This window comes from Podarcis vaucheri (genome assembly GCF_965113315.1).
Source record: "Podarcis vaucheri genome assembly, chromosome: 2".
Taxonomy (NCBI): Eukaryota; Metazoa; Chordata; class Lepidosauria; order Squamata; family Lacertidae; genus Podarcis; species Podarcis vaucheri.
This window is the reverse complement of record NC_138760.1, coordinates 875,506-891,949: the sequence shown is the minus strand read 5'-3', so window position 1 is coordinate 891,949 and position 16,444 is coordinate 875,506. Positions and strand designations below refer to the sequence as shown.

The following is a 16,444-nucleotide window of genomic DNA, read 5'->3' as shown; positions in this document are numbered from 1 at the left end:
AGTTATTCCTGGTGTTTAGTCGGAATCTCCTTTCTTGCAACTTGACTCCATTGGTTTGGGTCCTCCTATCCAGAGCTGAAGAAAACAAGCATTTTCCCACCTCCATGTGAACAGCCCTTCAGATATTGAAAAATGGCTCTCATATCTCCTCTCAGTCTCCTCTTATCCAGGCTAAACATATCCAGATCCCTCAACTGCTCCTCATAAGTCATAATCATTTTGTTTGCTCTCCTCTGCACACCTTCCAGCTTGTCAACATCCCTCTTAAATTGTGGTGCCCAGAATTGGACACAGTATTCCAAGTGTGGTCTGACCATGACAGAAGAGAGTGGGACTATGACTTCCCTTGATCTGGACACTAGACTTCTGTTGATGCAGCCTAGAATAGTGTTTCCCTTTTTTTTTTTTTTTTTTTGCTGCTGCATCATACAGCTGATTCATGTTAAGCTTGTAGTCCACCAAGACCCCTAGATCCTTCTCACATGTACTGCTAGTAAACCAAGTGTCCCCTATCCTATATTTGTGCATCTGGTTCTTTCTGCCTAAGCGCAGAACCGTACATTTGTCCCTACTGAAATTCATTTTGTTAGCCTGAGCCCAGTTCTCCAGTCTGTTTAGGTCATTTTGAATTCTGATTCTGTCTTCTGCAGCATAAGCCACCCCTCCCAGATTGGTGTCATCTGCAAAGTTGATCAATTCCTTCATCCAAGTCATTTATAAAGATGTTGAACAACAACAACAGGCCCAGGACTGAACCCTGTGGCACCCCACTTGTCACTTTTTTCCAGGATGACAAGGAGTCCTCTTTGGGTTGGGTCAGCTACAAATTCACCTAACCGTTACCTCTTTCAACCCACATTTTACCAGCATCCTCACAAGAATATCATGGCGGACTTCGTCAAAATCCTTACTGAAATCAAGGTACACTATGTCCACAGCATTCCCCTGATCCACCCAGCTGGTAACACTATTTAAAAAAAGAAAGAAGAAAGAATAATAAAGAATTTTTTATTAACAAATTTTAAAAATCTGTTCTGCAAAGTAGGGTGCTAGATAAGAACTTACATGTTTGGGGTGGGAAGGGGAGGCAAAGCAGCTCGTGGAAGGAAGCAGCCAGCAAACAGCTTCTGTACATGTGAGCGTCTTCTGCTGCTGCATGACTCAGCTGATTCGTGGGACAGAGCAGCAGCAAAAGAGGCATGTCTTCGGCATCACAGCAGTGCCAGCCTGCCAGATGGAGATGTTAGGTGCTACCAGACAACTCCACTTGCTTGCAAAAGGCCAATTGCCGGTCATGAAATGTGAATGGCGCCTGGTTGGTTTTGAACACTGCCACCACCCTTATCTGCCCAACAAAAACGAGGAACCTGTAGCCATTTAAAGGTTGTTGTACTATAGCTACCACCAGTCCCAGGCAGCATGGTCAATGCTTAGGGATTATGGGAGTTGTGGTCCAGCAGCATGTGGCAACCAGTTTCCCATCACTGTCTTAAGCTACACCCAAATGCAAGTTTTCTTCTGAAGCAAGCATTAATATTTGCTTTCCGCTTCCCTGGACAAAGAAATCAGAAACCAAAACGCACTGTTCTGATGATATCTACCATCACTACAGCTGAGCTCCTGGCTGCAGGAACTTCTGCATTCATATCAATATACAACATCCTAAGATATAAATGGAGGCTTTTTATATATTAGTCATGGCATATACAGGTACCTCTATTTATATCCATAGGCAAGGTGAGAAGACATGGATTCTAATGAAACAACCACCTGTCTAAGCACAAGCTATGAAAAATTTCTTCAAACACAAAATTAAACTGTACATGGATCACGTTCCTTCAAAACAGAGTATCCAAGAGTTACAAATAGACATGTGAAGACCTAGGGGGGAGGGGGAAATCTAGAAAAAATGGGGGGGTCCTGTTTTTCCCAGGCCTTCACATCTCTAGATACAAGTTAGCATTGTAATGTTTTCTCCAAAGATTCATTCCCCATGCAAAAGCCACGCAAGCACAAAAGCAGCCAAGAGAACAGACAAGCAATTGATTGGTCTCTGATGGTTACAAAAGTGCTTCCCCCATATTAAAATGCCCTTTCTCATACCCTGTATGTGCCATTTTTTGACAAATGCTTCACAAACCACCTCGCTCCACCTGGTACCTGGCAACTTCAGCATCAGCTCAAAGCAGATCTCTTTTGAGGTCAACTCCACAGACCAGAAAGCAGGAGTTTCATTTCCTTGGAACACCAGAGTCCCCAGAGAAACTGCAGGTGCTCCATTTGCATGGGTGATAAATACAACTTCCTGCCCTGGTCATTGGCCAGGCCTCAGAGGCTCCTGGAATCTTGTTCTCTATTGGCATGTGGGAAACAGGCAATAGCTTACTGAAGTGTTTTCAAACTTTCAAGAAACAGCTTGTCTGTCAAAGAACTCCACGTTTCTGCCATGGTCTGCCTAACCACTACACTTGCAGAGGATTCTGGGACATTTCCTAGGGCAGACATTGCTTCGGAGATACTGGCCAAGTCCATGGGGCCTCATGGTCACCTGCATGGTCACCTCCAGAGCAAGTGCATGCTCCGTAACCGACCCTTAATTACAGGGAAACATTAGCGATGGGCAAACTGTCTTTTCTGTTACTGAACATTTCATTGAGGAACCCCAGATAAGATTCTGGAAAAGAAATCTCAAGGTTGCCCAGAAAACAGTTTGAAAATCACTGGATTATTGGGTACACAAATTTCAGGTCAAACCAACAGCCCACTGCTAAATGTCTTATCTCCAACAGTAAGCCAGCAGAGAGTGCTTTAAAATATAATGCTACAGAACAAACAGGGCAATTTTTATTTTGCTATACAATATTTGTGGACTACTTTTCAATCATGCGGATTCTCAAAGTAGCTCATAATAATAAAATCAGATTCATAGTGGATTATACTGCCATCACAATTTTAGATTTGGAATACCACGAGCACTCAGAGGCCCATGTGGCTGTGGCTCTTCTGCTGCTTCGCTGTCAGTAATGTCCAGCCCCCGAGAATCCAGTGCATTTAGGGTCACCTTCATCATACTGTCTTGTCCACAGACTGTACAGTGGTACCTCGGGTGAAGTACTTAATTCGTTCCAGAGGTATGTTCTTAACCTGAAACTGTTCTTAACCGGAAGCACCACTTTAGCTAATGGGGCCTCCCGCTGCCGCTGCCACAGCATGATTTCTGTTCTCATCCTGAAGCAAAGATCTTAACCTGAGGTACTATTTCCGGGTTAGCGGAGTCTGTAACCTGAAGCGTATGTAACCTGAAGTGTATGTAACCCGAGGTACCACTGTAGCTATTTCTGCTAAGAATCTAACTTAATCTCCAGGCTCTCGTGGATGGAATGTGAGGTTTCTCTTCTGTTATCTGATGTTGCATTCTTTACTTTTGCTTGGTATTTCATGCTTTTTGGTTTTAGATACTGGTACGTTTCTATTCTTATTGCACAACACTCTGGGACTTTTTGTGAAGAACAGGTAGCAAATATTATCTATGATAATTAAATTGCCTAACCTAATTGATGGACATGGGGAGTGGCTGGGGAAACCCAGCCAGATGGACAGGGGAAAATATTATTATTATTATTATTATTATTATTATTATTATTACTACTACTACAACTACATTAAACATTGGGCTTCACCATATTCCATGAATATAATAATGCAACAAACGGCAATACACCACCTTGTTTTTATATTGCTTTTCTATTAAGGCCAAAACTATATATCATGTGCAAATACAAGCAGCTGTAGTCTGCTGCCTGACAGCCCTTTTGTTTTAAGCACCACTTCATGTGGGCACCATTCATACTGAATAAGCAAGGGGTGTTACCATGTCCCAGTCTAGCTGTTCTGTTCCAAATCTCCTTGCACTTAGAATACATCATACATTTTCAAACCAGGAAGCGGGTCGTCATGGGGTGGAGTGGGAGGATTAATATTTAACTGGCACCACAACCTTCAGGATATGTCAGGTTGTAGCTCTAAGTGCAGCCTTGCGCATCTCATTAAAAAATTTCCCAAGTTGGAGCAGTCACAGCAGATCAGTGACAATGCACCAAAATCAATGCAATTGAAAGCCAGCCTCTCTTTTATGCAGGGTAAGAATTTCAGACTGCACCACATGAGACTGCAGAAGAGCAAGGGAGTGATATTTCTGAAGTTTCTCATGTAGAGTATGTTCTCTGTATGGGAAACTAGCACAGCAGTGAGAATGTTTTAGCGTAGACTTCCTCTCCTTGGTCTAGTAGTTCCCCATTGGCAGGGAGCTTCTTACATAGAAAGTTTGAAGTGGTGGAGTCCAGTTGTACCACCAGTGTTGATATATTTAACAGAATCATACGCTGATACTTTTCATGGGCAGCACTACTTCAGGCTGAAATTTGTGTTTTTCATGTCCCCCTCCCAAGAGCTTCCTATACAAACAAATCTAGCATGCCAGGAGGATGGATTCAGCAAAGCTTTCTCTAGGATTTATTTCTATATGTACAGAAGATAGGGAAAGTGGGGGCATTTAAGCAGGCACCCCTCCAACAACACTCCGAATATATAAATTGGCCCCAAGACTCTTGGATGAAGAGACACAACAGTTAGAGCAACTGAGGCTGCAATCTTATACACACTTATCTGGAAGCAAGTCCCACTGAACTGAACTCAATGGGGGCTTCTTCTGAGCAGACATGTATAGAATTTCACTTTGAAAATACAAAGGAGAAACAGTGGGCCTTCATGCTACATGGTCCATCCCCAAAATCATTTGGCTAAATAAAATTATTACATTAAATGTTGCCTTAGCAAGCAATGACAAATACAAATAAACCATCGCTATCAGATTTCATAAAGTTCAAGCTCAGTATAGAGATCAATCAATGAATAATATTGAGCTCATAAATTAAACTCTCCAGAACTTGCTTAAATACTCAATGGTAGCCAAAGTTCATTACTCATTCTTGGGACAATACTCTTCCAGGACTTCTACATTAATCCCATAGTTCTACAATTTCCGTAGCAGAAAGACTCTATAGGAAGCCAGCCCACTTACTCCTGTTCAAAATTTCTAAATGCACTGCATGCAGGGCTGCTTTCGAAGATCGTCTGCAAACTACAGTTAATTCAAAACACAGCTGCAAGACTGTCAACTGGAATTAGGCGGCAGAACATCTCTCATTAGTGATTAAACAGCTGCATTGGCTTCCAACTCAGTTCTAGGCACAATCCATGGTGCCAGTTCTTAGCTTTTAAGGCCTTAATGGTTTAGGACTACAGAAGAATCATCTACAGTGGTACCTCGGGTTAAGAACTTAATTCGTTCTGGAGGTCTGTTCTGAACCTGAAACTGTTCTTAACCTGAGGTACCACTTTAGCTAATGGGGCCTCCCGCTGCCGCTGCGCCGCCGCCACACGATTTCTGTTCTCATCCTGAAGCAAAGTTCTTATTTCTGGGTTAGCGGAGTCTGTAACCTGAAGCGTCTGTAACCCGAGGTACCACTGTATCTCCAGCCAAGTCTGCTGATACAGTACAATGACTGATATTTTGGGACCCTTCTGCAGCACTTGCAAGCAGGGACCACCTCACCCAGGGAGGTTTGACTGACACCTACCTTGATATAATTTCTGCACTGAATATCTTTTTATTTTCACAGGTCTTTCAAATGTGAAACTGTACCCCTGATTATTGATTTCATGCTGGTCTTTTTATCTACTGCTTTTAGAGTTTATTGCTTTATTTTTATTGTGGTTTTATCTGCCCTTCTTCTGAAACCTGTCCTACTATTTTCTTTAAACGGTTGAGTAAGTTAGGCTTCTTAATCAACAGATTTTAAACAAATGCACGTTACAACGGGGGGGGGGGGTCAAACAGCCACCTCAGCTTTAGTTCAATGTCAAATCCATACTTGATTTTTGTGTATAGGGACTTTTGAAATTTAATAATGTTTTTAAAATATTATACACCAGAATACTTAGGTATCTGCCACCCTGGAAGGCAGACTCTTTAAACAAGAAAAAGAAAGAACCTTACATTAGAGTAAATTCATTCAACATTCCACAGCTCACAGCAGTCATCCAGCCCAGTCTAACCTAACAGACTTAACAAAACATGGCACAAATTGCCTGCTTCTATTGACATTCTGTTCCTCGAAGAGGTGGCACCCTGCTGAACACGAAAGATAGTAGTTTGTGATTGCACAAAAAGTCAAATGCAAAGATCCAAGTACACAACATAACTTTACTTCCTCTGGCAAAGTGCAGGTCTCCAAGGGCAACACAAGCAGCAACATTCTGAATACAAGCAGAGGGTTCAGACTGCTACCAAGCAAGGTTCGCTCCAAGACTCAGACTGGCCTTGACTGCTGTCAAAGAGGCAATAAGGCTGCCAAGTGGAACAGAAAGATCCCCCCCCCCCAGTAGGAGAGTTGCTACTGACCAGGAAGTGCAAGAACCAATAACAGTAGATTTCTTGCTTTGTTTTAAGTGCTGAATTTCTTATTGCTAATACAGTGGCACCTCGGGTTACATACGCTTCAGGTTACATACGCTTCAGGTTACAGACTCTGCTAACCCAGAAATAGTGCTTCAGGTTAAGAACTCTGCTTTAGGATAAGAACAGAAATCGTGTTCCGGCGGCGCGGCAGCGGCAGCAGGAGGCCCCATTAGCTAAAGTGGTGCTTCAGGTTAAGAACAGTTTCAGGTTAAGAACGGACCTCAGGAATGAATTAAGTACTTAACCCAAGATACCACTGTACTCACAATACTTCATAGGGAACAGTAACAAACTGTTATGAGATGTAGCAGCACTGGAATGTTCTAGTAACACTGAGACTTGTAGTTGTGTAGTCAGCCCACATTACATAGAGTGCTTGGATTTTGTTCCATAGGTACCTTTACACCCAGCATTGCAAACTTCAGGCCAGTACATGGCTCTCCTTTGACCAGCCAGGCTGAAGTTTTCCTTGCACAACTAAGAATAAAGTATATGCCTGTAAAAATCTTTAAAAGCAATCCTTGAGGACAGGTACCTGTCCGCATGCACCTGCTCATGTAGCTTTTCAAGTTACTGCATTAGTTGAGCATCCTGGTGTATTGCTGCACAAGTGTACACTACGACTCATGGTGCTGCACCTTGCAGTTAATCCTTTCTGCATTTTGCCATGCACAGCAAATCAAAGGAATGTGGAAACTGGCACATGAATGAAATGAGGAGAAAAAGAAGGAACACAGCACTGCACGAAGGAGGAGAGAACATCTAAATATGTATCCACGGATAATTTAGAATGTAAACTGGGAAATCGTTTTAGAGAGCAAATATACAGAGTGCTACTTTGTTTTACAGTGCCACAACGAAGATTCTAAGGTGTCAATATGAATAAATTAAAATTTAGTGTACCTTAGAGGTTCTCTTTTCATGTTTCTACATGAACGGAAATATTAACATAACCCAATACTTATACCTCAAATGTATCTGCTGTACACTGGCATTACCCCAGAGCTACTGCTGCAAATGCATAAAGGCTTCAGTCCTAGGCCACTTATTAGGCCATAAGGCATACTAAGTTCAATAGCTTACTTCTGAGTAAGCATGGCAGAGGGTTACACCAAAAGAACAAATTACACACGGAGATGTACACACATATATACACCTAGGCATCCTAACCCAGCCTTGGTCCACAGCTGAATGTATGCGTTTTTGTTTATGGGTCCTCCTATCATTGGATGATTCCACCACATCAACAGGGTGGGAATTTATTCTTGGGTTCAAGCAACACACTTCCACAGAATTCAATTCATGATGGAGCTGCACACTGCACAGAGCAAATATTTTGCTTCATATGCACTGATGTTTCTTGCAGCAAACTCTCAAATTGGAATTTTGGCACCTGTGCTTAAATAATCAATGTGTTCTATTTTATTATCAATGCAGAAGAATTACTACCAAATCACATGCAGCATCAGGGCAGAGTGAGTAACTGGAATGGTGCTAATTCCTTTTGCTGTGCTCTTCCTATATCAAGCTTGTTGCCTCCCATAATTAATTTTAGTCCCATGAGAAAAACACAAGAGAGGCCACTGCACTCCTAAAAAGGATTCTCAAGCCAGCATCTCATTAAACAGAATCACCTTGGTTTTCTTGTGTTCATAACAATGGCATGAGTAAAGACAATAGGTTCTAAGATACTTTTTCACACAGAATTCTGCCATAAACACACCCTCTTATTCAGGTCAAGATGTTTTTGTTTTCTACATCTGCACCTATCAAAGTGGTGGAGGCACAGAATATTGCCTCTGAAAAGCTGTGTTACAGATTGCTATGACTAGTTCATAACCTTACTTTTTAGACTGTTTACAAAATAAATGCTCAAAAATTCAGCATAGTTAGCACCTTTTGTCTCCCAGCAGTAATGCAGTAATCCAGCCCTATATTACTATTTAGAGCAGGGGTCAGCAACCTTTTTCAGCCGTGGGCCGGTCCACCGTCCCTCAGACCATGTGGTGGGCAGGACTATATTTTTTTAGGAGGGAATGAACGAATTCCTATGCCCCACAAATAACCCAGAGATGCATTTTAAATAAAAGGACACATTCTACTCATGTAAAAACACGCTGATTCCTGGACCATCCGCGGGCCGGGTTGAGAAGGCGATTGGGCCGCATCTGGCCCACGGGCCTTCGGTTGCCTACCACTGACTTAGAGGGATAACAATACTAGACCATTATTGCATGGCATTCTGTTGAAAATTCAGTGGCATAAATGCTTAGAACCATAGAACTGGAAGGGATCCCTAAGGGCCATCTAGTCCACAATGCAAGAATCTCAACTAAAGCATCCCTGACAGATGGCCAACCAATCTCTGCTTAAAAACTTCCAAGGAAGGAGTATCCATCACCTCCCGAGGGAGTCCCTTCCACTGTCCAGCAGCTCTTACTGTCAGAAAGTTCTTCCTAAAGTTTAGTTGGAATCTCCTTTCTTGAAACTTGAAGCCATTGGTTCAGGTCCTACCCTCCTGAGCAGGAGAAAACAAGCTGGCTCCCTCTTCTATAGGGCAGCCATTGAGATTTTTATATGTACCTCATGTCTCTGTTGGCCATTAATGCCTCAATTCAACACAGAATTAGACACACTTACAGCTCCTGCCAACCTAGCAGTTCGAAAGCACATCAAAGTGCAAGTAGATAAATAGGTACCGCTCCGCCGGGAAGGTAAACGGCGTTTCCTTGCGCTGCTCTGGTTCGCCAGAAGCGGCTTAGTCCTGCTGGCCACATGACCCGGAAGCTGTACGCCGACTCCCTTGGCCAATAAAGCGAGATGAGCGCCGCAACCCCAGTCAGCCACGACTGGACCTAATGGTCAGGGGTCCCTTTACCTTTAAGTTCAGTCCTGTGTGTGTTTATTCCAAAGTGTGTTGCCCTCTTCCATTGCGCTCACATCCTAGTAAGTGTTCTTAGGGATTCAGCCTTAAGCTCATCAATCTCAGATAGCTTAAGGGCAACTAATTCTGTGCTGGCTTGTAGCCAGTGACTTTAAGGGTGATGTTCCCGTGAGCAGATAGGTTTAGGTAGTTCTCTAGGAATAACTAAGGAACAAGTGCCTTACTTTTGTATTGTTTATATGATCTTCATATACAGAAGTACACCCTCCACTCCCCCCCCCCCGCAAGGGAGATGTTCAGTTTAGTCTTGTTAGAAGATTAATCTGACTCACCAAAGGCTACCAAGGAAGTAGCTACAGCACTTACAAACCAACCCTTGGGTAAAGAGTTTCATCCTGGAATAGCCAGGAGTGGAGGGCAGGTGCACACCTATATAAATAGAAGCTTGCAGTCCTGCTCCCTGATTTCTTTTAATTTCTCTGTCAACAAAACTAATGCAAGATAAAACTATATTATGAGTTTGTCCTATTGAATGTACATTGCTAAAACTGTCCAACAAATATGGGCCACCTGAAGGAATTGTGAATTGCTGTTTCAAAGTAAAAATGTTAGGTATAACTTAGCAATATGCTTATTTTAGCCCCCAATGTACAGTATGAAGGAGCACAGCATTTTCTGTGGTGAGTAAACAGGAATTTGGTATTTGTATCAAATTGCAAGGAAACACATGATGGGGTAAAAATGTTCTTTTGAAGCTGCAGGACAATTTATATGAATTGCCACCACAGAGAAGACCAATTCTGACAGACAAAAGTGGATTGCTGACTTTTATATGCACTGAATGAATTGTACATGGTTGCTTCAGCTTACAACTCAACTCACATTTACAATGCCACAACTCAATCCAGGATGGACAAATAGTTGATAGTCAGCAGATGCCACTTTACAGCACTTGTAAGTAGCCACTTGCCCAGTCACCTACAGCAAGTTAAGAATCAACTGCAGGCTACCAGGATGATAAGCTGTTTCTTGTTGCCATTTGGCCACAAATGACTCACATAGGCAAGTGCAGACAAGGAAGTTAGTAAACATGTTTTGAGCCTAGTAACTTTTGTAAACTTACTTGCAAGGCAGCTGTATAGTTCTACCCAATTCACATTCTCAATGCGCCAAGTTGGCTACATGAAGTGGGTCTTAGCAGAGTGGAGCAATGTTTGTCTTTAAGGGCCACAATTTTGCTTGGGGTTACAGATCAAACACTGCACAGAGGAACTAAGGAGGAGTCCAAGAAGATGCAAGGGTTCCTCCCTCTCCTCTTTCAGACCAGTCTATTTGTGTGTCTTTACTAAGCAGAAAAATTATAATTTATGTTTTTAAACTAATTATTACACATAAATTTCACTTAAATCAATGGAACTGCAAAATAATTTTCTGCAAACTCTTAAGGCAAAGACCACGCAACTTCATGGTCCTGTGCAGCACCCCAGCACATGACCTACATGACCAATGCAGAAATCAAAGTAACGTATTGAAATAAACATAGGTATAAAAAGAAGTCAGTCACTATTCCCCCTACCTTATACTGCCAGCCATTTGCAAAAAAATGCAGGTAATCTGTAAAATGGATGCAAATACAGTATGTTCCTCAATATCAATGCACCACAGGCATTAACTAAGTAAAAACCATTCTCCTGGGATGACTCTTCAACAAGTTGCCAATTAATAGATGTCTGGCCACAAATTCTTCACAAATGTGGGGCCACAGATAATCCACCATCTTATTTTGGTTCCTCACTCAACAAAGGCAAAAAGAACAACAAAATAAATGCAACCAGTAGGCTGCATCAAATCCCTGACCAGATTTTTCATTAGCGGATATCTCAAGTAAGAAGCACAATATAAGGATCTGATCCAAAGATACCAAAGCTATCAATCTTTTCCTTCTTGAACATACCATGTTCCTTGCAGACCTGCCCAGACTTGCTGCAAGTTCACTATTAGCCTTTGATGTGATGCCTCATGGCCTGCCCACTGCAGGTACTGACCATGGTACCGTTTAAATAGCAAAACTATCTTCCCCCACCGCAATATATTATGCTAGAATTGCTTCTGCCTTAGTGAGCAATAGAGAAATAGCACCAATCCTCTGTAACTTGGGGTCTGACTCCTCCCTAACTAGACTGCACTCTTGCCCGACAAAGAATTATTCTCTCTTTCTTATACCATTTTACCAAGTCCCATTTAGTTCCCATCTTGCCTGGGAAACTAATTTACACATTGTTCGGGGCACTGGTCACCTGGGGATCAACCTACCATGGGAGACCATCACAGATTATGGGATCCTTGACCAGATCCCAAGGGAAAGGCCATCTGTCACCAGACCAGGCTAGTCAGCAGCCCAAGACATTTTCAGGTGGGCACCTACAGATGCAGAGCATGAACGGAACAGGCTGGCGGGTCAGAAGCGGAGACACAAGCTGCCCGAGGAGTTGGGGGGCTTCGGGGCCGCGGGGCTTCTCCTGCTTTCCTCGGAGCTCAGGTGCTCCTGCCATAACCTCAACCCCCCCCCCGGGAGGGGGGCTTCCCAGCCCTTTTGTCTATGGATTCCCCGCTGGATCTCGGAGGGGGTCCTCGCGCAAAGGCAAAGTTTCCGTCTCGCTCCCCCCGCCTGGGCTCGCCCCATCTCCCGCCCCCCCCCCCCGGCGCCCGTCCCAAGCCCGGCAATCTTTCCCTCAGGCCAAGGCGGCGGCGCCCCCCCCCCCGCTCACCTAGCCTGCGCCTCGTCCAGGCTCTGGTCGGTGATGGCCATGATCTGCTGCAAGATGTCGCCCGTGTCCTGGAGCCCCGGGGGCGCCTGCGGCGGGGGCGGGCCCGGCGGGGCGGGCAGCCGGTGCGGCGGGGGCTCTCCGGCGCCTCCCGGAGGGGGCTGCAGACCCGCCAGGAGCCGCGACGCCTCCTCCATGGCCGGCGGGCGGGCGGGCGCGCGGGCGGCGAGCGGAGGCGCCTCAGGCCGGCGGTGGCGCGGCCCGATCCCCCCCGGCGGCGGCGGCGGCGGCGGCGCTGGCTCTGGCGGACGCGCGACTGGCGTCGAGCAGGCCCCGCGACCCTGGCTCCTCGCGCGCGCCCCGCCCCGCCGCGCACGGGCTCCGCCTCCGCCGCCTCCTCCGCGCCCGTCGCCCCGCCAAGCGGCAGCCCCAGCAGCAGCAGCAGCAGCAGCAGCGTCTCCTCCCGCCCCCCCGCCCCTCGCGCGCCTGCCCTCCCAGCGTCCCGCCCCCTTCGGGGACAAAGCCAGTCTCTCCTCGGCGGCCGCAGCGCCATCGCCGCCTCCCAGGGAGAAGGGGCGGGGCCGCGCCCAAGACGCCGTCGCTGACTGGCTGCCCGCCCCCGCGGCCCCGCCCCCGCCCCTCTTGGCCCTCCGGCGCCTCGGGATCCCTCGGGCGCTTCTCCGCCCGGCGCCGCCTTCCTGGGTCTCCCGAGGCCGCCCCGCCCGGCTGGTCTCCGGCCTGTGCTTCGTGGAGGCGGCGGGCGGGCGGGCGAGGAGGGGAAGCAGCGGCCCCCAAGTCCCGGGGGGGGGGCGGGCAAGAGAAGCGCCGGAGGCCGAGCCAGCCCTCGCTCCGCCTGGACCGAAGGCGCAGATCCAGGCAGGACGCTGCTCTCCTGTCCTCCTCAAGAACTGTGCATAAAGGAGAGAACTTTCCGTGCCCAGTGAGGGAAGGCAGGATAACTTTTTGAAAATGAAAACAAATGGGAAATGCTCCTCATAATGGAAGATGTTTGATAGGTATGTGCCACATTCTGGATGATTTGATACTCCCTCTCTATTACTCTGCCTTCCTCGCCCTGTGACAGATGGCTCCACAGAAGAAAGCCATCGTGGCCCGTCTTCGCATCTCTTGCAAAATCACAGAGATTCATGCAACCACTTCTGCAACCAGGTTGTGAGCATCACAGTGGAAGTTGTGCTCCCTAAAATAAATAAAGTCATCATTTGTGTGCATGCATATATATTCTGGGAATCCATGCTTTGACCCATGCACCACATTTTTCTCTCTGCCTTTATTCACAAAACACATACAGAGTTTCCATCATTCTAAGCTTCAGTTACACTCTTCTCTGCACATGGTATTTTACCTCCCATGCTGGTCACAGAAACATTGAACCTTCGAGTTGGAAGGGACCCCAAGGGTCATCTAGCCCAACCCCCTGCAATGCAGGGATCTGAGCTAAAGTGACCATCCAACCTCTGCTTAAAAACCTCCAAGGAAGGAGAGTCCACCCCCTCTCATGGGAATCTGTTCCACTGCTGAATAACTCTTAGAGTCAGAAAGTTTTTTCCAAACGTTTAGTCAGAATCTCCTTGCAACTTGAAGCCATTGGTTCGAATCCTACCTTCCAGAGCAGGAGAAAACAAGCATGCTCCCTCCCCCATGTGAGAGCCCTTAAGATATCTGAAGATGTCCATCATATCTCCGCCCAGTCTCCTCTTTTCTGGGCTAAACATACCCAGCTCCTTCAAGGGCTCCTCATAAGACTTAGTTTCCAGACCTTTGATCATCTTGGTTGCCCTATTTACACTTTCTAACCTGTCAACATCCCTCTTAAATTGTGGTGCCCAGATTTGGGCACAGTGTTCCAAGTGTGGTCTGACCCAGGCAGAAGAGAGCAGTTCTATGACTTCCCTTGATCTGGACACTAGACTTCTGTTGATGCAGCCTAGAACAGCATTGGCTTTTTTTGCTGCTGCATCACACTGTTGACCAGGGGTTGGCAAGGCTTACCTCGCCTGGGCCAATTCACTTCAGCGGAGATCCCTCCGTGGGCCGGATCATGCGCGTGCATGCCCCCGATTTCCGGCAACTGCGTCTGCGCAGAAACGATTTCCGGCACTGCGGAGCAAGTCCCTGTGCTGCGCTGCGCTGGTTTAGCATACCATGTGGGACCTCGCCAAGAGGGAGGTTTGGGGGTGGCGTGTGGGCCAGTTAAATGACCCCGTGGGCCGCTTGTGGCCCATGGGCCTTAGGTTGCCTACCCCTGCTGTTGACTCATGTTAAGCTTGTGGTCCACCAAGACCTCTAGATCCTTTTCACATGTACTGCTAGTAAGCCAGGTGTCCCCCATTTTACATTTGCGCAGAACCTGACATTTGTCCCTTCAGAAATGCATTTTGTTAGCCTGAGCCCAGTTCTCCAATCTGTTAAGGTCATTTTGAATTCTGATTCTGTCTTCTGCAGCTTTAGCCACCCCAATGGCTCAGGGAGAGGACAGAACCCTGAGGCACCCCACAAGTGAGAGCCCAGGAGTCTGAACACTCATCCCCCAATACCACTTTCTGAACACGGCCCAGGAGAAAGGAGCAGAACCACTATATAACAGTGTCCTCAGCCCCTCTAGACAGTCCAGAAGGATGTCATGGTCGATGGTATCAAAAGTTGCTGAGAGATCTAGCAGAACTAGGAAACAGCTTTCATCTTTGTCCCTAGCCCACCAAAGATCATCGACCAGCGCAACCAAGGCAGTTTCAGTCCCATAGTGAGGCCTGAATCCTGATTAGAAGGGATCCAAATGGTCCACATCCTCCAGGTATGAGCAACCACCCGCCGGTTCAGCAACCACCCGCTCATCACCTTGCCCAAGAATGGAAGATTTGAGCCGTTAGTTCATTTTGTTCAATTATTTTAGCATATTGTTATGGTTGAAATAAAAATAAAATAATAATAATAAATTATCCAGTTAGTAGCTCCTTATAGACCAACTAAGTTTGTTCTGGTATAAGCTTTTGTGTACATACGCACTTCTTCAGATACCTGTTGTAAGTCATTTGAGTGTCATATTTGGGCAGCAGAGGTGGGAAATTTTTTTTTTTCATAAAGAAACAAAATTATACAAATATAGAATTGTAAAGATTTTCTAGTACCATTATTAATGTGCTGCTCTTTGTAGTTCCAATGAAGGCTTGCTTGTTTTCATTGACTCTCAACTTCTGTCTTCTGGTTTCCTCTCTTTCTTCCCTTCCTCCATTTTGCCTAGTCGGTGCAAATTTGAACCATGTTTTACAGCTCTCACGATTTTCAACCTATTAATTCTGTGCTGAATTAAATTTTGTACATTTTGCTGTTCAGTGTGGTTCAGTAACATTTGAATTCAGTCCCCCATCCCCATTTATAAATACACAGAAGCTCGCTCGTTTTCCTATCCATTCATACCAACTCAGACCCAGTTATTATAGTAGAAATGGAAAAAGCTAACTACTACATACATGAAGGTTTGATTGATTGAGAACATTACTTGTGGTTATTGTTTTCCCTGTAGATTTGAAGCTTGAGTCAGTTCAATCAATAAATGCACCAATATTAATAGGAAGGCACAGTGCTCTGCCTGGAAACCAAGCATTATCCTCTGCAAGGAAGCCTGGGGAGCGCTGGGAACTCGCTCAACAACTGCATCTGCTGATTCCTTGAAATTTCCACAGATGAATATTCACAGATTTTTAGCTCAAAATGGTAAAGGCCACAGCGGCAGTCCTGCACACAGGCTGCTGACATCCCACTGAAAATGGAAGTTAAGAAGGCTGTGTTCATATTTAGACAATGAATGTTACAGTGATTCAGCAAAAGTACTCCATATATAAGATTTATGAGTATCACAAAGAGGAAACATTCTGAGTTAAATTGCTTTTTACATGGGAGGAGGAGAGAGAGCAATAGCCATAATTTCAAACTAAATGTATATATTCAGTTGTGCTCACTGGATATAAGCAGAGAACCTGACACTCCTCTGTGCATTACAGCACCTGATATTAAGGCAATATGAAGTAGCAGCCGCAACACTGCCAAGAGATACAGGAATTGTGAACCAGGCAGGGTGTTTAGCTGTCTGATAGGGGTAATCAGATGGGTTCTGTCACAGAACAACTCTTAAAAGTATATTCTTCAAAGATGTTTCGTAAGCTTGATGACAGGCTGGACAGTCAATGTTAAAAATACCAAAAGGTTCATTTCTATAATACCTATGCTGAAACCATTTCTAGATCAGAAGCTGCT

General features: G+C 45.4%; 1 protein-coding gene and 1 long non-coding RNA gene across 5 annotated transcripts in view; one reads left to right on the top strand and one right to left on the bottom strand.

Moving 5' to 3' along the window:
- The window catches only part of PBX4 (PBX homeobox 4), a 51,156-nt gene extending 38,775 nt beyond the window's left edge, over positions 1-12,381 (bottom strand). For all 4 annotated transcript variants that reach the window (XM_082208641.1, XM_082208640.1, XM_082208643.1 and 1 more), the window contains exon 1: positions 12,173-12,381. In XM_082208641.1, coding sequence (XP_082064767.1) covers positions 12,173-12,366 — 194 coding nt within the window. In that variant the 5' untranslated portion in view covers positions 12,367-12,381. The remainder of the gene's footprint in view (positions 1-12,172) is intronic.
- Positions 12,382-13,065: 684 nt separating this feature from the next.
- On the top strand, positions 13,066-15,305 carry LOC309526977. The gene is made up of 2 exons (XR_014217036.1): positions 13,066-13,185; positions 14,636-15,305. It is a non-coding gene; the product is annotated as an uncharacterized lncRNA (long non-coding RNA).
- Positions 15,306-16,444: the final 1,139 nt, after the last annotated feature.